Source organism: Bos indicus, chromosome 9, assembly GCF_029378745.1.
Source record: "Bos indicus isolate NIAB-ARS_2022 breed Sahiwal x Tharparkar chromosome 9, NIAB-ARS_B.indTharparkar_mat_pri_1.0, whole genome shotgun sequence".
NCBI classification, from domain to species: Eukaryota; Metazoa; Chordata; class Mammalia; order Artiodactyla; family Bovidae; genus Bos; species Bos indicus.
In genome coordinates, this window is record NC_091768.1 from 20,030,463 (window position 1) to 20,054,968 (window position 24,506).

The 24,506-nt window shown below is 35.6% G+C and overlaps 1 protein-coding gene across 6 annotated transcripts in view; it reads left to right on the forward strand.

The window, feature by feature from the left end:
* TTK (TTK protein kinase) overlaps positions 1-15,798 on the forward strand; it is a 46,324-nt gene extending 30,526 nt beyond the window's left edge. For 5 of the 6 annotated variants that reach the window (XM_019967074.2, XM_070795773.1, XM_019967075.2 and 2 more), the window contains exons 15-22: positions 2,692-2,849; positions 2,977-3,128; positions 4,331-4,455; positions 5,800-5,877; positions 9,032-9,208; positions 9,662-9,746; positions 10,275-10,372; positions 12,005-15,798. In XM_019967074.2, coding sequence (XP_019822633.2) covers positions 2,692-2,849; positions 2,977-3,128; positions 4,331-4,455; positions 5,800-5,877; positions 9,032-9,208; positions 9,662-9,746; positions 10,275-10,372; positions 12,005-12,091 — 960 coding nt within the window. In that variant the 3' untranslated portion in view covers positions 12,092-15,798. The remainder of the gene's footprint in view (positions 1-2,691; positions 2,850-2,976; positions 3,129-4,330; positions 4,456-5,799; positions 5,878-9,031; positions 9,209-9,661; positions 9,747-10,274; positions 10,373-12,004) is intronic. The other variant, XR_011568378.1, reaches the window with a different exon arrangement.
* The last annotated feature ends 8,708 nt before the right edge of the window (positions 15,799-24,506 follow it).

Consider the following 24,506-nt stretch of genomic DNA (forward strand, 5'->3'; position numbering starts at 1 on the left):
CTTTTTTTTTTAATTTTATTTTTAAACTTTACAAATTGTATTAGTTTTGCCAAATATCAAAATGAATCCGCCACAGGTATACATGTGTTCCCCATCCTGAACCCTCCTCCCTCCTCCCTCCCCATACCATCCCTCTGGGTCATCCCAGTGCACTAGTCCCAGGCATCCAGTATCGTGCATCGAACCTGGACTGGCAACTCGTTTCATACATGATATTATACATGTTTCAATGCCATTCTCCCAAATCTTCCCACCCTCTCCCTCTGCAACAGAGTCCATAAGACTGTTCTATACATCAGTGTCTCTTTTGCTGTCTCGTACACAGGGTTATTGTTAGCATCTTTCTAAATTCCATATATATGCATTAGTATACTGTATTGGTGTTTTTCTTTCTGGCTTACTTCACTCTGTATAATAGGCTCCATTTTCATCTACCTCATTAGAACTGATTCAAATGTATTCTTTTTAATGGCTGAGTAATACTTCATTGTGTATATGTACCACAGCTTTCTTATCCATTCATCTGCTGATGGACATCTAGGTTGCTTCCATGTCCTAGCTATTATAAACAGTGCTGCGATGAACATTGGGGTACATGTATCTCTTTCCCTTCTGGTTTCCTCAGTGTGTATGCCCAGCAGTGGGATTGCTGGATCATAAGGCAGTTCTAGTTCCAGTTTTTTAAGGAATCTCCACACTGTTCTCCATAGTGGCTGTACTAGTTTGCATTCCCACCAACAGTGTGAGAGGGTTCCCTTTTTTCCACACCCTCTCCAACATTTATTGCTTGTAGACTTTTGGATCGCAGCCATTCTGACTGGTGTGAAATGGTACCTCATAGTGGTTTTGATTTGCATTTCTCTGATAATGAGTGATGTTGAGCATCTTTTCATGTGTTTGTTAGCCATCTGTATGTCTTCTTTGGAGAAATGTCTATTTAGTTCTTTGGCCCATTTTTTGATTGGGTCATTTATTTTTCTGGAGTTGAGCTGTAGGAGTTGCTTGTATATTTTTGAGATTAGTTGTTTGTCAGTTGCTTCATTGGCTATTATTTTCTCCCATTCTGAAGGCTGCCTTTTCACCTTGCTAATAGTTTCCTTTGGTGTGCAGAAGCTTTTAAGTTTAATTAGGTCCCATTTGTTTATTTTTGCTTTTATTTCCAATATTCTGGGAGGTGGGTCATAGAGGATCCTGCTGTGATGTATGTCGGAGAGTGTTTTGCCTATGTTCTCCTCTAGGAGTTTTATAGTTTCTGGTCTTACATTTAGATCTTTAATCCATTTTGAGTTTATTTTTGCGTATGGTGTTAGAAAGTGTTCTAGTTTCATTCTTTTACAAGTGGTTGACCAGATTTCCCAGCACCACTTGTTAAAGAGATTGTCTTTAATCCATTGTATATTCTTGCCTCCTTTGTCAAAGATAAGGTGTCCATATGTGCGTGGATTTATCTCTGGGCTTTCTATTTTGTTCCATTGATCTATATTTCTGTCTTTGTGCCAGTACCATACTGTCTTGATGACTGTGGCTTTGTAGTAGAGCCTGAAGTCAGGTAGGTTGATTCCTCCAGTTCCATTCTTCTTTCTCAAGATAGCTTTGGCTATTCGAGGTTTTTTGTATTTCCATACAAATTGTGAAATTATTTGTTCTAGCCCTGTGAAGAATACCGTTGGTAGCTTGATAGGGATAGCATTGAATCTATAAATTGCTTTGGGTAGTATACTCATTTTCACTGTATTGATGCTTCCAATCCATGAACGTGGTATATTTCTCCATCAATTAGTGTCCTCTTTGATTTCTTTCACCAGTGTTTTATAGTTTTCTATGTATAGGTCTTTAGTTTCTCTAGGTAGATATATTCCTAAGTATTTTATTCTTTCCGTTGCAATGGTGAATGGAATTGTTTCCTTAATTTCTCTTTCTGTTTTCTCATTATTAGTGTATAGGAATGCAAGGGATTTCTGTGTGTTGATTTTATATCCTGCAACTTTACTATAATCATTGATTAGTTCTAGTAATTTTCTGGTGGAGTCTTTAGGGTTTTCTATGTAGAAGATCATGTCATCTGCAAACAGAGTTTTACTTCTTCTTTTCCAATTTGGATTCCTTTTATTTCTTTTTCTGCTCTGATTGCTGTGGCCAAAACTTCCAAAACTATGTTGAATAGTAATGGTGAAAGTGGGCACCCTTGTCTTGTTCCTGACTTTAGAGGGAATGCTTTCAATTTTTCACCATTGAGGATAATGTTTGCTGTGGGTTTGTCATAAATAGCTTTTATTATGTTGAGGTATGTTCCTTCTATTCCTGCTTTCTGGAGAGTTTTTTTCATAAATAGATGTTGAATTTTGTCAAAGGCTTTCTCTGCATCTATTGAGATAATCATATGGTTTTTATTTTTCAATTTGTTAATATGGTGTATTACATTGATTGATTTGCGGATATTGAAGAATCCTTGCATCCCTGGGATAAAGCCCACTTGGTCATGGTGTATGATCTTTTTAATGTGTTGTTGGATTCTGATTGCTAGAATTTTATTAAGGATTTTTGCATCTATGTTCATCAGTGATATTGAAGGCCAAACATTTTAAATTATTTACATCAATAATCCTTATGTGTCTGTCTAATAAATGTAGAAGTATTGTGAGAATATATAAATAATGTATTCTAAACTTTTTCCTTTGTTTTACTGTATAGGTATTTCAGGTATTGAATGAAAAGAAACAAATACATGCTATAAAGTATGTGAACTTAGAAGAAGCAGATAGCCAAACAGTTGAGAGTTACCGGAATGAAATTGCTTACCTGAATAAACTACAACAACATAGTGATAAGATCATCCGACTTTATGATTAGTAAGAATTTTTCAGTTTAAAAGAAAACTTTTTTTTTTTTTTTGCTTTAATTCTTATGATAAACACTTAAATCTTGGTAGTATAATCTAACCATTTATTGTTTTGTTTTCGTTTATTTTAATGGCAGTGAAATCACAGATCAGTACATCTACATGGTAATGGAGTGTGGAAATATTGATCTGAATACTTGGCTTAAAAAGAAAAAATCCATCAGTCCATGGGAACGGAAGAGTTACTGGAAAAATATGTTGGAGGCAGTTTACACAATTCATCAACATGGTATTTTAAAATCTCTTCATTATAATGTTAAAATATTCATTAGTAGTGCCATCTTAGAGAAAGACACTTATAATTTTAAGGTATTGGTTATTGGCAGCTTTAGGCTAAATAAACTAAATATTTGGCAGTTTAATGAAGATGAAGAGACAAAACCATTTCTTTAAAATACTGTTAACAAAAGAATACAGGGCATGAACTCAAATCCCCACGTTCATGAAGCATCCATAACACAAAATGTTTCATTATCAGTAATAACATAGTCCCTAGTCCTGGGTCTCCAAATATTTGAATCGCAGCAGATCTGAGACTAAGGTTCAGGCATTCTAAAAATGTTAAATGTTTATTTTACTCATTCTAGTTGTTTTGTATTATGCACCTTGTATGAGAGTTTTTTTTTTTTTTAACTACTAGCTCTACATTCTGGGTTGGCTTTTTACTTGGTCTTGGTTCTTTTTTGTTTGTTTATTTTGCTTTTTTGTTTTATTTAAAACTCTTTAATTCTATCATGGCCTTATATACTGTACAGAGCAATTGTCTCTTGTTTTTGCATCCCAGCCTCTCCCTGCAACCCCTAATCTATTTCTCCTTCCTCATAGAATCCTGAATTTCCTTCCAACTTTTCAACAGTTTGGACTTGGTTCTTTTTAGTGGTTCTTTGCCTTTTCCTTATTTTAAATAACTGATAATATAGGTAATTGTAAACTATCTCCTTATGTCTCTCTTCCTATAAATTAGAAGATAATTCACCAGTGATCAAGATCAGGCTTAGGGGTGGGTATGTGAGGGGCAATAGAGTCCTACCACATGGCAGCATCATTTACAGTACTGTCTTGTGGTCAGAGAAGCACAGTGGTTGTTAAGAGCATAAACTCTGAAGTCAGACTGCCTGGTTCAACTCATGACTCTGTTCCTTAGGCTGTGTAGCCTTGAACAGATTGCTTAAACTCTACCTTAGCTTCTGCAACTAAAAAGAGGATAGTAATAGTACTTGCCTCAGCATTGGTATGAGGGTTGAATGGTTCAATACAAGCTGCAAACTTAAAATAGTGCCTAGCGTGTAGCAATTTGTTGTATGTTCACAGAGCATATTAAAAATGAATATTTAATTTGACTAAAGAAACCAACTCATGAGTAGACTGTGCAATATCTTTGTACTTAGAATGTTTGACATTGTCTGATATTATACTGTATTTAATTTGAAGGTATTGTTCACAGTGATCTGAAACCTGCTAACTTTCTGATAGTTGATGGAATGCTAAAGCTAATCGATTTTGGAATCGCAAACCAAATGCAACCAGATACAACAAGTATTGTTAAAGACTCTCAGGTAATGAATGGCTGGTTACTACACAGTAGAGTTCAATTCCTTTTCATCTTTGAAGTATTAATTTGCTAATGAGGATTTTATTTTTCCCTACTTCATTTTTCAAAGGATTTGAAAACTTTTTTTATAAGAATAAATATTATAACCATAAAAAATAAATCAGTCACACAGTTAATACAATTTAGTATAGAAAGTCAAGTCCCAGTAGACATATATCCAGCAATTTTGAATGATTTTCATATAGCTGAGGTAGAGAAGCAGTAATACCTGCCTTGAAATCATTTTGGTTATCTAAAATTCACCTAAAACTTTGTCTCAGTTTCCTGGTAGCAGCCAAAGAGAATTGCAGTTTTATGTTTTTCATTGTCCTTTATGAGGTAAGATTATTTCATCCTTCCAGAGAAGTAAAGCTTTCCCTATCATTTACATTTGAAAAAAATTATTAAGTGGGCCATGATATTGGAAACAACATAACAAATATTGTACTCAACCACATTTTTATAATAAGATATGCAACAGCAATCTTAATAAGCTTGTTCCCATAAAAACCAAGGTGATGACAATCAAAGAATGACTAAAAATAATCCTGCTTACAGCCAGGACAGTGTGCTCCATGTATGCAGATCTCTGATGTGGATCTGCCTTAATCCTAGGAATAAAACTGGATTTTTTTTTTTTTAGGAGTAGCTGGGCAGCATGCCCTTCAAACAGTTCTGTTTGACAGTTACTTCTTTTTATATCAAAAATACAGCTGAAATTTAGTTGTAAATCAGTTTGATGATAACTTCTATGGCAAGACTCTAAAGTATAGGCATTCATTATTTGAAAGCAGAATCATTTTAGAATAAAACAAATACAGTGTAAGGTTGGCATAATCCTGCTGCGGAAACTCTTGCATGATGTAGACACCCATCCTGTCTCTATTTGGACGGGGGCCTAGGGAATACTTAGAGACAAACTGGATTTTTGGTTGATTGGTTGGTGGTTTATATTGAAAAGTGTTCTGGGTCTATTCCAGCACAGAAATGAGTGACGAATCAATTCCTTCAAAGTTTATGGCCATTAATAAATTTTATCCTGTGAAATGTTATGGTCTCTGCCTACCATAATCATAGAAATAGCTCAGCATTCTGAAAGGAGTTAATTTTTTGATTATGAATCTAATTTATTTTGCTGGAAATGTGAAGAAATTTGTTTTAATATTTTTGTCAGTTATTTGAGTTTCACAAATATATTACTGAAATCTGTAATTATTCAAGTTGTCAAGAATTTGGCATTCATGTTTTTAAAAATAGCAGACTGAAGTATTTTCATTGATTTCCGTGTTTTCTGTGATTTGGCAAGTAGGTTGGGACGGTTAATTATATGCCACCAGAAGCAATCAAAGATATGTCTTCAAGAGAAAATGGGAAGTCCAAATCGAAGGTACTTTAAGATTATTTATATCCCATTTATTTTGCACAAACAGGAAATGGGCTAGTCTCTGACTAAATTAACAGATAACTGAAATTTTATTTCTTTAAGTTCTAAAATTAAGCCATTATAGAGACCTTGCCTTATTAAGCAGACTGTCCTGGGATTCAATTTTACCCTTCTTTATTGATTTGAGATTGCTCTTTTAATATTGTGCTTTTAATGTGGTGATGCCTTACAATGTGCTCCTATAAGAAATGCATATTGGATATGTTTTTAGTTTTAAAAATAAGACTAAATTCTGATATGGACATCTTAATTAACACTGAACTTATAACCTTAGAAGTCTTTTTTGTTTCCTCTCTGACTCTTAACGTTTTATTTCTTACCGTTTCTTCATTTGTAAATTTTACATTTCCAAGTACAACTCTAGCAGGTAATTTTTCCATGTACTTTCCCACTTGCCTTATTTTACTACCACTGTGAGCGCTCATGCTAGTTTCACTGGTGCCCTTTGTTGAGTCAGCTTTGCCTGCCGTGGTGCCTCTGGCTCCAGACTCATCCTTTTTCCCCTATAGCAGTGCAGTCTAACGGATGCAAGCATACATCGCTGTGCAGTCCCTGTGTTCAAGTTACAGATCTACCTCATTATCAACTGTCTTTGTGACCTGACTTGCCTGTTTCTTGGTCTGTCAGTTAGGCTTCCGAATAGTACCTATTTTAAAAGTAATTGAGGATTAAATGAGAAAGAATATAAAGCATTTAGTACATTGTCCAGCTGAAAACAGTTGCTTAATAAATATGCTTTCACTTGCTAAATTATATTTTCCTCCCTAGAAAATTGTGGCTTCTACATATCTTTGCAAATAACTGACATATAATTATGCGTAACAGCTTCTCTTATAAAAATTCTTCTTAAATCTCTTTAGCTTCTCCTTTTCTTTTAGCACATAGATTTGTCTGCTGTCTTTTCTTGATTAGACTTGCCATAGTTTTGTTAATTTTCAAGAGCTAGGTCTTGGGTAGAGGTGGGAGGGAGGCCCTAGAGGGAGAGCATCTGTGTATACTTATAGCTGATTCATATTGTTGTACAGCAGAAACTAACACAGCATTGTAAAGTAATTATCTTCCAATTAAAAATAAATTAAAAAAATAAAGAACCAGGTCTAGATTTCACTTATTATATTTTCATTTGCTAATTAATTTCTGCTTTTGTCTTTGTCATTTGTATTCCCTTTAGGTTTTTTTCCCTTTGCTTCTGCATTTAAATAATTGCTATTTTAATTTTAGTAGTCTTCTGTATAAAGTTTTACTCAAGTAAAACTTTGAGTTTTACTGTTGCTGCTACTGTTACTGTAGCGTTTCTTATTTTCACAAATTTCCAAAATTCCCGATTTCAGGTTTAAATTTTTCTTTCTTTATTTTTTTTTCTTTAAAATAAAATTGGGTTTGAGCTGCATGTAATGTTCAGATCTTTTTCAGTTGTCAACTCAGTACTTTAATATGTAATAATGGGAAATATCAATTCCATTGTATCACCTGCTCTGCAGTGGCCTTAGGGATTCTGAATAGAAGATAAATTTTTATCCCAACATGTAAGCTCATTGTTGCTAAAGAAGAGCTCAGGGCCCCTCCCAGTCTAGCTCTATTCTGAAATTGCTTTCCAGTGAGCAGCTAATGGCCACTTGGGGCTTCTGTTCTGAGGTCTGTCGGGCACATTGATTACTTCTCTCTGCGTCAAATGCCTCTACCATGCAGGACTTGTGGCTGTTGGTGATTTGTCTCCATTTACATTCTGGTTTTATTGTAAATATTTTCCTTATGTTTATGGTTTTGCTACCAGGCAGCTCTGTCTAACTTATCTGGGGATTTGGAGAGTTTGAAAAACTATGCTGCCATAACACTGCTATTTTCCTTGAATCTGAAATTATTTTTAGTTTGTGATTTAGGTTTAGAAATGGACTTAAATTTCCAAGTGATTAAATTAGAGGAAAAGATTATTTATTATTATTATCAGTTGTCTTTGTGTTCAGATAACGGAATCTATTTTCTTGCTCATGTTCTGAAGGGCATGTTAAAATTTGCCCCCACTTCAAAGAATTTAATATAGTTGCTTAATATAGTTCTATTAAATGTGGTTTCAGTGCATAAAAATTCATAACATCTTAGTTGATTATACCTTTTATCACAGTGAAATGACCTTCTTCTGTTAGGAGCATTTTGCTGTGTTCTCTTTTTCTAAATATTAATATTGTTGTCTCTTCTTTTTCTTTTTTGTATTTGGTTATATGTGTCCATTTTTTTCCCCCTCCAGCTTTCTGTGTCATTTGGTTTAGATTAATCCTTTGTATAGAACATATGGTTACTTTTGTTATACTGTATATTGAGTATGTATCTTTTAAAAGAGGAGTTTAGCCATTCTCATTTACTATACTCACTGCTGTGCTTGGTCTTAATCATGTTTTTTTAAAGTCAAAAGTAGAATTATGTTGTAATATTGCATTACTTCTAATGAGGTAATTTAATACAAAGAACATTTAATAATTAATATTTACTGAGAACCAGAAACTATTCTCTATGTTTACCCATATCTCATGATTATTTAATGTCCATGACAGTGTCCTTTTATTATTTCTGTTTTGGAAGTGAGGAAACAGATAAGGAGAACTACCAGCTAGTACTAAGGCAGGGACTCAAGCCCAGCCCAGCCCAGCCCAGCCCAGTCTGGCTCTATAGTTTATGTTCTTAGTTTTAGGGTAGCTCAGCTTAACCTTTTTTAAAATCTATACCTAGTTACATATTATGAATTTATTTAAAACCATATTTTAATCCAGTAATTTTGGGGAAAACAAGTAAATTTCATGCTTGCAGTTATGATTTTTAGCTTTGTGTTTTCACAGACTGACAAGAATGTAATATTTTGTTTCAGTCAATCTATTTTAATTATGAGTTTGTTGAATGGAGCTCATTTCTTTTGATAAAATTGCCTAATGTAATAAAAACTAGAAAAGGATGTTTTGTAACGAACATAATTTAATACTTGACACATGTAATGATGTTTAATTATGATTTTAAATATGAGGGTAAATATGTGTGTGTGTATAATATTTTAATTTTATGCCAAAATAACAGTAACTTCTTCTTTTTTTTTTTTTTTTTAACTTAGATAAGCCCCAAAAGTGATGTTTGGTCGTTAGGTTGCATTTTGTACTATATGACTTATGGGAAAACACCGTTTCAGCATATAATTAATCAGATTTCTAAATTACATGCCATAATTGACCCTAATCATGAAATTGAATTTCCTGATATTCCAGAGAAAGATCTTCAAGATGTATTAAAGGTAATATTAATAGTATATAAATATAGAAGAATTATATTTCATATAGTACTTAATTGTTTACTTAAAGAAATAGCTGAGGGAATTCTCTAGTGGTCCAGTGGTTAAGACTCAGCACTTTCACTGCTGTGGCCTAGCTTCATTCGATGGCCAGGGAACTAAGATCCTGCAAGCCGCATGGCATGGCCAGAAAATGAAAGAGAAATAGATGAAATGATTGGAATTTCTGGAGTAGATAAAGCTTTTCCACTGAAAGTTCATTTTGAAGGTTTTTAAAACATATGAATACTTGGAGATTTTGAAGAAATGATGTGTAAAATCATCTTGTCATTTCTGAGTAGGCACTCTAGAAAGCAGCTTCTGTAATATGATGCAACCTGGAAAAATACTTTATCAATATTGCATAAGGAAACTTGCTTTGTTTTTGTTTTAAAAACTTAACCTTTATGTTTATAGTGTTGTTTAATAAGGGATCCTAAAAAGAGGATATCCATTCCTGAGCTTCTGGCACATCCGTATGTTCAGCTTCAAACTCATCCAGGTACTTCTTTAAAAATAAATTCATTATCCAGTTGGTAATATCAACAACCTTCTGACTACTCTTTTCCTGCATGCCTCCTCCCTTAAGGAAGTTCCTTAATGCTAAATACGAAAATAAATGAGATCGCCTTCCTTTACTTGCTGGCATTCATTTTTACTTATCCTAGGAAAGGGACTATGAACAGTGATAAATTATAAGAATGTAGTTATTGTGCTTTTAAGCAGAATACACATTTATATATGAACTTCTATTTTTCTTACTTGATACCAGTGTGCTATTAATTCTATATTTATTTTACACCTAGGCTTCATAGGTGTCTCAGTGGTAAAGAATCTGCCTGCCAAGCAGGAGATGTGGGTTCAATCCCTAGGTTGGAAAAATCCTCTGGAGGAGGAAATGGCAACCCACTCCAGTATTCTTGTGTGGGAGATCCCATGGAAGAGGAGCCTGGCGGGCTGTAGTCCATGAGGTCGGACGTGAGTCAGACACAACTTAGCAACTAAACAACAAAACCAAATTATTTTATAGGTAACCAGACGGCTAAGGAAACCGCTGAAGAAATGAAATATGTTCTGGGCCAACTTGTTGGCCTGAATTCTCCTAATTCCATTTTGAAAGCTGCTAAAGTGAGTATGTCTATGCTCTGTCTACACTAATTTTAATTGTTTTGTATAGTTTAGTGAGTTAATAGGCACTTAAACAAGTAAACCAAAGGAAAATTGGCCCAGTCATTAGATCAGCTATGAAGTGTGTTTCTGTATTTAGATACTGAATATGTGCTTTTTAACAAATACAGATTTATTTGATTTGCACTCTTGTAATGGGCAGACAGCACAATTGAAAATGGATTGTCATATAAGGTATATTGAAAAGATTGCTGTCAAGTAGGTCTCAACCAGACTAAATTCAGTAAAGAATCTTTTAAATCAACCCCATTTTTAACACAGCTTTTGAATTTATTTCTTATAGCCAATTTTATTTTTAAACCATCTTAGATAAATCAGAGTATTTGTCACATATAATGACTTCTGGGTAGCTGTATATAGCAGTCAGTACTTTTCTCAAAGCAAATGTCTCAAACCTGTTAGTCTCCCAGTGCCTGTTTACACCATAATTTTTTGGATCTCACTGACATTAAACATGTAATCATTTTTATATAACACTGTATACTTAATTGACTTTAGTTACTAGTTTAATATTTCAGCTATAACATTATTGTAAAATTACAGTAACTTAAACTAAAAAACACTCTTAGCTCTCTGGATAGGGATAACACCAATCTAAGATGTTAAGAACTTGAATACATTTCTGGAGGAATTTATTACATATTTACCATTATTTGCATTTATATAAGGTAAATTTTTTCTTAAGTTTTCTCGAGTGCTAATAACTAATCAATGGCTTTAGGAATTGAAATTGGACCAAAATTTGTTATGTAATTTTTCTCTATATTTCATTTCTCTAATTCTACCAGTGTATTGTTTAAAGCCTTTTATAAATAAAATTAGGTGGATTACCTTTATCACTAAGATTATGTGTTCCTTGATGGCAAAGATATCTTCTATCTTCATAAATTAGATGTTAGCTTAGCCTTAAATCCTTTATTAAATATTGTAGATTTTAGTATATTAATTAGACTTATTTATATAGCAGTTGTATTTTTTAATGTCTTCCATTCTTTAGTTTAAATATCAACTGAAAGTATATTTTCTGTTGATTTTATTTTATAGTATAGGACTTTACTATATAGTAAAGTATACTATATCTAAGACTGGCTTTATTTAAGAAAAAGTTAGGTATCTTGTAATAACACAATGAAAAAGAATATATAGAGGAACAGACAGATATAAATATATCTGAATCACTTTGATATACACCAGAAACTAACACAATATTATAAATCAACTTTATATACTTCAATTAAAAAGTTTTGCTATGTAAAACTATGTACATCAGCTATAAAAGAAAAAGTAAGGGAGATTAAGGCGACCTTGAGGATGCATCCATACACTTAAAAATAACTGTGTTACATTTTTCTTCCAGAAAGATTGAGCTGCATCTCATGATAGCTGATTCTTAGGCCAAGCTAGGTGTTTAAAACCTTTAACTATCTCCAATAGTGTATAAAATAATTTGTAATTATAAGAACAATAGAGAAATGTTACATATAAGAAGATGTGAAGTTAATTAAACCTTTGTTAATCTGATATACATTGAATTTTAAATATTACAAATCAGATGTGTGTTTTTAATTTTAGACTTTATATGAGCAATACAGTGGTGGTGAAAGTCATGGTTCCTCTTCATCATCCAAGACTTTGGCAAAAAAATGGCAAAGAAAATGATTTGTGGCTACTCACGAACTGTCAGGTATCACCTGTAAAATACCGGAACTGTTAAACTCTTGGTTCTCTGTGGAAATCTCTTGAAGACAGCTTCACTCTGAACAGAAAAATTTGGTGGATTATCCTCAAAAGAAAACTGTAAAAATCCGCTAATGGCACTGTATGTATTAAATTGTAGAATTGTTTTCCCTTTTATGCTTCCCTGTAAGTCTAATCTATTTGATATCATTTTCACACTTGGGATAGTAGATGGAAAATGGAAATGTATTCTGAAGAACTATGTAAATAGGCTTTGTATAATATAAAATGACACTAAATTCTCAAAGTTATAGAATTGTTTTCTTCAAGCAAATATACTGTTGGTGAAGCAACAGATTTCTTAATAAAAATGGATTAAGGGAAAACATGAGAGTAGACCTTAGTAAATTAACTTTGGGGGAAAAAATTCCAAAGGTTTCAAATTCTAAAAAAAGATTTCCAGTTGTTTTATGGCACTGGTAATACTTCATCATTTTAGAGCTGCACTTGGCTCTTTTAATTCTCTTTGATTCTTCATAATATCTTTGTTTTGGGTGTTCAGAGTGTCATGCTGGATTCCTAGAAGTAGGCAGTATAGAGCATGACCTCATTGTATGACTTGCTTAATGATGAGCAATTACAAATGTGGTCCCAGAATTTCTGAGTCTAAGTATAACAGGTTACTTAAAGATATTATCATACAGTATTCTTTTCCCCAATTTTTTCTTTATATTTTGATAGACCTTTTTTTTTTTTTTATTAAGACTTTATTTTTAGAATAGTTTTGGATTCACAGCAAAATTGAAGGGAGGGTGCAGAGATTTCCCGCATGGCCTGCCTCCCTATCAACATCCACCACCAGAGTGGTACTGTTGTTACATTTAATGAAGCTATATTGACACACTAATAATCACCCAAAGCCCATAGTGTATATTACAATTCCCTCTCAGTGCTGCGCATTCTAGGGATTCAGACAAATGTATAATAACATCCATCATTATGCTATTTTAAGAGTGTTTTCACTGCCTGAAAAATCCTCTGCGCTCCACCTGTTTATCTCTCTCCTACTTCTAACCCCTGGCAACCACTGATCTTTTCACTGCCTCTATAATTTTGCCCTTTCTAGAATAATCCCATATATTCGGGATTGTACAGTGTTTAGCCTTTCAGATTAGCTTCTTTCACTTAGCAGTATGCATTTAACCTAGTAACATCCACCTTCCTGTCTTTTCATGGCTTGAGAGCTCATTTCTTTTTAGTGCCTAATGGTATTCCATTGTCTGGATGTACCACAATTTATCCATTCACGTACTATAGGCCATCTTGATTGCTTTCAAATTTTGGCAATTATGAATAAAGCTGCTCTAAACATCTGTAAGTAGGTTTTTGTGTGATATTCAGCTTCAAAGAGTTGAATACCAAGGAGCATGATTGATATATGGTTAAAGTATGTTCAGTTTTGTAAGAAACTACCAAACTGTCTTTCATAGTAACTGTACTATTTTGCATTTTCTCTAACAGTGAATGAGAGTTTCTGTTGCTCCATATCCTTGTCAGCATTTGATGTTGTTCATGTTCCAGATTTTGGCCCCTCTAGTAGATTTGTTGTGATATCTCATTGTTCTTTTTATTTGCATTTCCCTGTTGACATATATTGTGTAGAGAATCTTTTCATATACTTAACCATCTGATAGCTTCTTTAGAGAGATCTTTTCTCCTTTTTCAAAGATCTGTTAACTGTATTTATGGGTAGTCTATTTCTGGGCTATCCATTCGGTTCCAGTAATCAGTTTAGCTTTTCCTTCATCAATAAATGCTGTCTTGATTACTGTCACTTTATAGTCAGTCTTGAAGTCAGGCAGTGTCAGTCTTCCAACTTTGTTCTTCTCCTTTACTATTGTCTTGACTGTTCTGGGTTTTCTGCCAATTCATGTAAACTTTAGAATCTCTTTGTCAATATACATAAGGAAACTTGCTAGAATTTTGATTGGGATTGCATTGAATCTGTAGATCAAATTGGGAAGAACTGACATCTTGACAATATTGAGTCTTCCTGTTCCAAGAACATTTATTCTCTATTTAGCTCTTCTCTTGGTTTAATTATTCAGAGTTTTTCAGTTTTCCTTGTATAGACCTTGTACATACATTGTTAGATTTATACATAAGCATTTCATTTTGGGTGGGGGGTGGCTAATGTAAATGGTTGGAGAAGGAAATGGCAACCCACTCCAGTATTCTTGCCTAGGAAATCCCATGGACATAGGATCCCATAGAGCCTGGCGGGCTACAGTCCATGGAGTCTCAAGAGTCGGACACTACTGAGCAAGTAAACCACCACTGATGTAAATGGTAATGTGTTTTTAATTTCAGATTCCACTTGTTCTTTGTGGTTATATTGGAAAACAATCAGTATTTATATATCGGTGTTGCTGTTGTTGGTTATTTGTTTCAAGAGTGTTTTATTGATTTTTTTTTTTAATTTTGAATTTTCTGCATACATGATAAAGTTTCTCACTATTAGGTATGCTGTTTGCTGTATGATTTTTTATGGCTATTCTTTATCAAATTGAGAAATCTCTGTTTCTAGATTGCTAAAGGTTTTTATCATGAATGGGTATTTGATTTTATCAAATGCTTTTCTGTATCAATATTAATAATGATTATGTGATTTTTCTTTTTTTAGCCTATTGATGTAATGGATAACTGGCTGTTAGTGTAGCTGACATCATCTTGGGCCCTTCTAGTTTCTCCTGTCCCCCTGCTGACCTTAAGCAGGACTGTGCTGTATCTTGTTTTCAAGCCCCTGCCCCTGCCCTAAGTTAGCTGTGAAATTGTCCCAGTGGCCCCTCTAGTGCACAGTGCAGCTGTCAGTGCTTCTGCCCAGTCCCACCCTATGATTAACTTAACCTATCAATTTTTATTGATCGTTTTCAAAAAAAATCAGCTGTTGGTTTTGTTGATTTTTCTCTTTTGATTTCCTGTTTCCAATTTCAGTGATTTCTCCTCTAGTTTTTATTAATTTTTTTTCTTCTGTTTACTTTGGATTTAATTTGCTTTTCTTTTTTGGTTTTCTAAAGTACAGACTTAAATCATTGATTATAGATCTTACTTGTATTTTTGTTTAATTTTGCTGTAAATTTTATTTTATGCACTGCTTTTACTGCATCCCATAAATTTTAATAAATTCTATTTTCATTTCTGTTAATTGAAATATCTTAAAATTTCTCTCCAGGGTGTGACTACTAGGAAGCAGAGATCATCATGGGCTACCTTTGAGACTCACTACCAGCAAATGTTGGCTGTCTTTATGATTTTTTTTCCTATTTCGTACAGATTTTAAAGCTTATCCTTAAGAGTGTTGGCCTAAATTACCTTTTCCTTTTTTTAAAAAAGTAACTGTTTTACATATGTGTATATTCTTAATCAGTATACTGATATCTCCTTAATTTGTTCTTGAAAAATCAGATCTTCTGTGTAAAAATAACATATCATAAAATAGTAAAACACCCTTAAACAAGGGGCAAGCTATCAAGTTAGGATTACAGTGTTTAAAATAACATCTTCTGATTGTTAAATTATGTCCAGTTTTGCCCTGTGTATTTTGAGACTATTTCACTAGATATAATATAATGGTCACCATTTCATAGGGATTCTCTTTGTTTCTAAATATATATTTATCTTGGCCTTTCTATGTTTCTTTGGTTAATAGTTGCCTCGTACACACATATATTCTTTAATTTCTGTGTCCTTTTAGGAATATCCCATAAATAACATACCTGAATTTTACCTTTTATTGTCACTGGCAATTTCTTTCTTACCTGACAACTTTAATCTATTAACATTCATTATGATTATATTAAATGTGTTCCTACTATCATATGCTTATATTTCTATTTAATCTATTTGTTCTGTGCTTCCTTTGTTTTTAGTCACCCTTCCCATCTTTTTTCCTAGTTTTGTGTTTCTTTTTCTATTTCATAATTTCGCCACTGACAGCTTAGAATTTTATCTCACTTTTTTTCTTTTCAGTTGTTAGTCTTAAATTTTACCATTCTTATTTAACTTAACAAAGATTTAAGTTAAGCAAATATCTTGACTTCCTGCCAGAGAATTCAATGACTTTAATGTATTTTAACTACATTAACACAACTTCTGTGGCATCGTGGTGTAACAGTTTTATCCTACTATAACCCCATAGACTACTATCATTTTATACAAACAATATTTATTTAAGATTCACATAAACATTTTTTTCTGGTCTGATTTCTAAACTGATACCTATTTTCTCTTTGCACATTGAGGTTATTATTGTACGCCTGGTTTCCATTATTGCTATTAGAAACTCTTCTGTCCATCTCATTATTATTTCAAAATAAGTGATCTGCCTTTCTCTTTAGCTGATTTTAAGATCTTTCTACCTTTTGTAATCTGCTATTTCACTAAAATATGGCTAGTCTTTTTTTTTTTTTTTCTTTTAATTGTTTGGTACATATTATGCTTTCCAAGTGTTTGGAATCACGTATCTTCTTGACTCAAAATTTCTTAGCTATTATGTCTTCAAACTTTTTCATTTTTAAAAATTCCATCTGGTTATTTTTTGAATGTGCCCATTTTTCCTTGCTGATTTCTTGCTTCTTCCTCAAATTTGTGATTCTTTAATGATTTTACATTATTATTCTTTAATCATTTTACATGGAACAATTTTACATTTCATACCTACGATTCCAGTGATATTTCTGCATTGAAATCTTTTTTTTTCTAACTCTTATGGTGATTTTTTTTTTTTTACTGAATTGGAGATCTCTAAGACCATTCCCAAGTTTGATGATTTGCTCAGAGAACTCAGAGGATTCAGCATTTGGTTATGGCTTATTCTAGTGAAAGGGTATAATTAGCAAAGGAAAAGGTGTGTGGAGCAAAGTCCACAGGAAACAAGACATTAGGTCCGAGGGTCCTCTCCCAGTGGTTCACATAGGGTGCACTTAATTTCCTAGCAGCAATTTGTGACAATACCACAGAAGCGCATTAGAGAGTTGGCAGCTTAGGTTTTTGTTGGGGGCTGGTCACATACTCACCCTTTGTCTGGGATGTGCCAAAGTTTTAGGCTCCCAGAAGGAAAGCTGATGTTTAGCTTAAACCAGATTGCTTGTTCGTCACAGTTTAGGCACAAGGACCCACTCTTACTACTTAGATAATGCTGGGAACCCTTCCGAAATCCTAGTTCCCAGACTTCAGCCAAGGGCCAGCCTTATAAGAAAGCCTTTTAAAGGACAGCAGTCTCAGGCTTGCTATGTTGACTCTTCTGTACGCTTCCCTTCTTGTGAGTTTTGTCTGTCTTTGTTTGTGATGTATTTGCTTGATCTCAATTGTTGGAAGTCCTTAAGGAAGCTGGTGTTTGCTGTTAAACCAGTATTTGTATCAATCAGAGTAGGTTATTGTCATGGTAACAAGCAACCCTAAAAGTTATCAATAGCTTTAAGCAATAAAATTCTGTTTCCTGCTAATATCTATGGGGGAGGAAGGAGGACATTGCTCTGGGTTGTCCTTACACTCTCAGACCCAGACTTTCAGGTTGCCATGACAGACAGAAAGGGAAAGTGTGATAAATTTTACACTGTCTCTTACAATTACTCCTTGAAAGTGACATCCTTGACTTCCATACACAATTCATTGGCTAAAGAAGTTACATGGCTTAATGTAATAACTGTGTGTTCAAAATAGAAAAAGCTAAAAATATACTATGAACAACACTAATTAAAATTTAACAGAAGATATAACAATACCCTTTCTTATTTTGCTTCAAACAGGGGTTCCTACCCTGTAGTTCAGGGCTTCCCAGGACTGCTGGGTGTGGAGTAACACAAAGAGAGCAGAAGTATTTTCTTTTTTTTTGGCTGTGTTGAGTCTTCATTTCTGGTCAGCTTTTCTCTACTTGCTGCAAATGGAGATTGCTCTCTAGTTGCAGTGCTCAGGCTTCTCATTGTGGTGGCTTCCATGGAGCACAGGCCATAGGGCATGTGGGCCTCAGTCGCTGTGGCACACGGGCTTAATTGTCCCATGGTATGTGGGATCTTCCCAGATCAGGGATTGCACCTGTGTCTACTGCATTGGCAGACAGATTCTTTACCACCGAACCACCAGGGAAGCCCAGAATAGAAGTATTCTCTTTTGTGTCACTTTGGTGGGGTTTTTTTCCCAAAGAGCAACTTTGGGGTGCTCTCCATGGTGTTCTCCTTCCTCTTTCTTCTTTTCTTTCTTCCTTCCTCTCTGCTCTACTTCTCCACTTTTACCTCCAGGGAGAAAGTGTATTGTACTGAAGAGGAAAATGTATTTGTAACGACACTACTTAATTGCTTAATAGTTAAAGTAAGAAATAACTTTTATTGGGTTACAATGTTTGTAGAGCCATAATTGTGTGTGTGTGTGTGTGTAAAATGTGTGTATATATGTATAGATACTGAGTTAGTCAGAAAGTACATTTGAGTTTTTCCATAAAGAACTTTTTGGGCAACCCTATATATATATATATAACCAATTTTTATACTATTATTAGAAATGTACTAAATTAGACATTTGAGAGAATAAGATCAGAAAGGTCCCCGTAGCCACAGATAGGGCAAGGAGGAAGTAATTGTGGATGGTTGTTTTATATTCTGGCTACAACTTCACCAGTGAGGTAAAGCAAGAACACAGTTGTACTCAAGCAAGCAGAGCAGAGGGTCCAGCCCAAACTCTGTAATAAAGTCTTCACTTAGTTCAGGGATATTATAATGTCCTTATAAGATACATATTATGTGTATGTGTGTGTGTATATATATATATATATATATATATATATATATATATATAAAGGTTTAATATGCTTTTTAAAAAAGCATTTGCAAATGAAGAACGTGATAACTAGTCATGGAGCAATGGTGGACTAGCTAACTCTACCCAGGAGAAAAGTCTAATGGAGTTTGTGGTGGTGGTGGAGTCAGGGTGGGGTGTGTTGAAGGCAGATAACGGAGGAGTGGAGAAGGATTGGGGAAGGGTTAGGAACCACACTGGGAAAGCATACTAGGGGAGATTGAGCATGCTACCTTTCTTCCCTTTGGTGGGACAGATCGGCTGACTACATCTGGTAAATTGCCTCTTACATATCATCTCTTGGAATAAATATAAACTAATCTTTTACGTGTTGTGTTAGTCACTCAGTCATGTCCGACTCTTTGCGACCTCATAAACTGTAGCCCCGCAGACTCCTCTGTCCATGGGATTCTCCAAGCAAAATGGAGGCTTTTCCTTTTAAATAGTGCTTTAGTGATTTAAATAGTGATTTTAATAGCACTAAATAGTGATTTAGTGCTTTTTGTTTGTTTTGTTGGAGTATAGTTGGTTTACAGCATTTTAGTTTCTGGTGTACAGCAAAGTGATTTAGTTATATACATACATATATCTGTTCTTTTTCAGATTCTCTTCCCATATAGGTTATCACAGATTATTAAGTAGTTCCCCATGCTATACAATAAGTCCTTGTTGATTATTTATTTTATTCATTTAGTGTTTTTTTAATTACAAAAGGAAAATAGTCTCATCTTAATCTACCTGAGAAGTAAAATAGAATCATCAGTTCAGTTCAGTCGCTCAGTCATGTCCGACTCTTTGAGACCCATGAATCACAGCACGCCAGGCCTCCCTGTCCATCATCAACTCCTGGAGTTCACTCAGACTCACGTCCATCGAGTCAGTGATGCCATCCAGCCATCTCATCCTCTGTCGTCCCCTTCTCCTCCTGCCCCCAATCCCTCCCAGCATCAGAGTCTTTTCCAATGAGTCAACTCTTCGCATGAGGTGGCCAAAGTACTGGAGTTTCAGCTTTAGCATCATTCCTTCCAAAGAAATCCCAGGGCTGATCTCCTTCAGAATGGACTGGTTGGATCCCCTTGCAGTCCAAGGGACTCTCAAGAGTCTTCAACACCACAGTTCAAAAGCATCAATTCTTTGGCACTCAGCCTTCTTCACAGTCCAACTCTCACATCCATACATAACCACAGGAAAAACCATAGCCTTGACTAGACGGACCTTTGTTGGCAAAGAATGCCTAATCCCAACACCCTGAGTTAGTTACTGGTAACAGTTGGCATATTTGCACAATTGAGATAATATATTGATAACTTTATACTCCTGTTTTTTCACCTGCTTTTCTCATAAGCATTTTCCTAAATCATTTAAACCTTTCATAAATACAGTTTTGATTCCTATGAAATATCATGTGAATGTAAAAAAAATATTTCTTTTTTTTTTTAAATTTTGTGTTAAATAATTCAGAATAAACTACAATTTGTGTTACATAATTCAGAATAAACTACAACAAAGCTGTTTTGCTTTTAAGGAATGGAAGTTAATCGTTTGTCCTAAAACATAACTAATAACATAAATCCATAAATAAAGACTGTGACACTGTCATGGATTTTTTTTTTTTTTGGATCTATCAGCAATTTGGTATTAGATTTGGAAACTGAGATTTGATTTTACATTTAAACCATTCCTGATGTGTAGTGGTCAACCCAGTACCTTTGTAAGTAGATTCAATTTAACAATATTTTAGGGAGAAGAAAAGGCTATCTAACCAGAAAATCCTGTTGGTTCCACTTTCAAGATATATCTCTAACTCGAAGTCCTTACCTACTCCACCTGTATCACCTTGGATCATTGCAGTAACTTCCTACCTGTTCTCTCTGCTTCTACTTGCGTTGCTCTGTACTGTGCTCTTCACAGAACATGCAGCTCGATACCCTCCTGTATCGAGGGTATTGCTCCTCTGCTCAATACCCTCCACCTGTGTATGCATGCTCAGTCTTGTCTGACTTTGCGACCCCATGGACTGTAGCCTACCAGGCTCCTCTGTCCATGGGGATTCTCCAGACAAGAGTACTAGAGTGGGTTGCCATTTCCTACTGCAGGGAGTCTTCCTGACCCAGGGATCAAAACTGTGTCTCTGCATCTCCTCTATTGGCAGGTGGATTCTTCCCCACTGCAACACCTGGGAAGCCCTACCGTCCACCTGAGTCACATCTAATTTAAAATAAATGCTAAATGCCCAGTGTCTTAAAGGCGGGCTTTCTGTATGCAGTCATATCTGGCCAAGGCCTTAGGGCCTTTGTCTTTGCTGTTCTCTTCCCTAGAATGCTTTTCCCCCAGTAGTCACTCTGTTTATTCCCTCATTTCTTTATGTTTGTTCAAACGTCATGTTCCTAATAAGGCCTTGCTTAAACAGCATATTTAAAATCACAACCCCCCCCCCCCTCCCTGTGCTACGTAATCCCTTTACTTGCTTTACTACTTTAAATATTATTTATCCTCCTGAGTGAAAACTGAGTGATAGTCTCTCAGTCGTATCCAACTCTTTGTGACCCCATGGACTGTAGGCTGCCAGGCTCCTCTGTGGGGATTCTCCAGGCCAGAATACTGTAGTGGATAGTGGTTTCCTTCCGCAGGGGATCTTCCCATCCCAAGGATTGAACCCAGGTCTCCCGCATTGCAGGTGGATTCTTTACCAGCTGAGCCACCGTTCTAACATTCTCTAACGTGAACGTTCTCTAACATCCTCCTAACATTCTCTATAATGGATTTAACTTTTTACTGTTCACCTCCCTCTACTGTAATACCAGGCTAATAAAGCAAACCTCTTTTATTAGTTTTCTTCATTACTGTATCCCCAGTGCTTAATGCAGTGCCTGGCCGGTAATTGCCACTTGATACGTATTAGTTGAAAGCATGAATAAAAGCTTTTTTTCCTGGAAAGGAAGAATTAGAACAGATTTCTTGTGGAGATACAATAGGAGCCATGTTTGCATGTTCTTCCCACCCCAGGCTGAGACTCCCTTGGCTCCACGTGCTTGGCTGGCTGAGAGGGCCCCCTGGTGGTAAGGGTGGGAGGTACTGAGGGTGCCGTTCACCCCAGAAGTTTGGAAGCCGGTGGCTTAGTGAGTCAACGTTCACAACCCCCAGGTTGGGTGTGGAGCAGCAGCAACAACATCTGTGGTTCTGGTCCTCAGCAGGAATTTCTGGTTTGGGTGTGAGTCTGCACCAAGGACTGACTTGAAACTCTGCTGTAGGTCTTAGCCAGGGACTGGCTTGCTAAGTGGGTCAGGTCAGGTTGAAAGACTGACGATTGCTAGTTACCCAAATCTATCTGGTCACTGCCCAGAGAATTTTCCTTGCGTTTTTGCAGATCATTGCATTTGTTTTGTCCTCAGCAACTGGTCCTTGGTGCTTAACCTTCTATGACTGGGGGCAACATGGAACAAGTCAAGAAGGGTTCAGCTCAAGCAGCAACTCCTTATGATGAAGAATGATTTTTTTTTTCTTTTACAAAGATTGATATTTTGTTCTTCTGATTATCAAGATGGCTCTACAGCCAACATTCTCCTTTTTTTTTTTTGCTGTGCCATAGGGCATGTAGGATCTTAGTTCCCCAACCAGGGATCAAACCCATGCCCTCTGAAGTGGAAGTGAGGAGTCTTAACCACTGGACCACCAGGGAAGTCCCCACATTCTCTGTCTTTTTTCTTGCCACTTCGGTCTCCAGATTTGAACTCTGAACAATTTTGTCTCCCTTTCCCCCCACTTTTCTCTTTTCTATCCCAACCACACACCGAATTTGTATATGACTCCCTCCCATTCTTGCACTCTCGTCTGTAAACCCCTTCTTGTCCTGACACTCCCGTGTCCTCCATTCCATCCTGTACAATGGTGGTTTCCAAAGTGTGCTTCCTCGAGTAGCAGCATCAGTGTTGTTTACCTGAAGATTGGGTTTTCCTCTTAGTTGGTGTTGAGCCAAAAGATGCAACCCAGAAAGGAGAAGGATTTATTATTTGCAGTAAGAAGAATACCAGGGATCTTTCCCAAAGCAGTGTCTCCTGGAATAGCAAAATTGGGGAAGTTTTAATTTAAGGGTATATGCATATTCATGAAAGTGCTTGAGCAGAGGAGAATTCAGCATAGAATTGGGGCAAGGGTTGGCAGAGTCCCTTGCATTGGCAGGTGGATTCTTTACCACTGAGCCACCAGGGAAGCCCAAGATGGCTTTTTGATTGAAAGAAACAAACAGGAAGGAAGGACTCTTTGTTAGACACACCCTGTAAACACGTGATAAATACTTGTTGAATGCCCGAGTCTGAAAAGGGAGCTAAGAAGACATCAAGGAAGGTGAATGGGGGCCTCAGATACCAGAATATACCAGCAAGAGGAAAGAGGAGTGACAGGAAACCAGTGCAAGTGAACAGTTTGATTTAAATAACACCCTATTTCTCCTGAGAGGAGCATGTCACCTTCATGCCAATTGGTGACTAGGAATTCAGGTTGTAAGGTGAGCCCACGAGTAGAAATCAGGGGAGATGATGATAATTTTGTCTTGCCTCATTTTGTGAGCTGAGTGATTTTGACACTCAGGAGCCAAGGAACTGCTTCCTTCCTGAGTTATAATTGTAGAAATGCCTAAAAGGGCAGCCTTCTTAGAGTATGTCACTCAGTAGATGAAGAAACAGCTATGAAAATTAGCAAGTTACCCAAGGATGCACTGCTGTTCCTTTTCAGAGTAGAAACTAGGATCCAGATCTTCTGACTTACCATCCTAGACCTCTTATTTTTTCTTGAAATCTCTATAGCTTTTTTTTTTTTTTTTTTTAAAGAAAACTATGTTAAGTTTTAAGAGTCTATATCTTATGAAACTTTATCTAGGTGAGAATAATTAATACCTAACTTGATTCCAGATTTTCAGATGTGAGACCTAATTCTAAGAAAGGTTTAATAACTGAGATGAACTTAAATTATGAGGTAAAAGCAACTGTCAGAGTGATTGACATAGGCTTGGCCTTTAATGCCTCTGTTTTTCTAATCTTTGAATTATAATTCAGGTCCTCACCTGAAACTTTCTCCTCATCCTTTGTTTGCATAATTTAGGGCATTGTCTTTGGAGTTATTCAGATATGAATTTGAACCCTGGCTCTGTCATGCTCTGTGTAATTTTTTCATAATTGCTTAATCTCTCCAAGCCTTGCTTTCTCCACTATAAAATGAAACTGACAATACCTTACAAGTTTTATCAAGAGAACACAGTGGTCATAGCAAACATGCTATTCCAACAACACAAGAAATGACTGTACACATAGACATCATCAGATGGTCAATCCCGAAATCAGATTGATTTATTCCTGCAGCCAAAGATGAAGAAGCTCTATACAGTCAGCAAAAGCAAGACCTGGAGTTGACTGTGGCTCAGATCATGAGCTCCCTATTGCAGAATTCAGGCTTAAATTGAAGAAAGTAGGCAAAACCACTAGGACATTCAGGTATGACCTAAATCAAATCCTGTATGATTATACAGTGGAGGCAATGAATGGATAAGGAATTA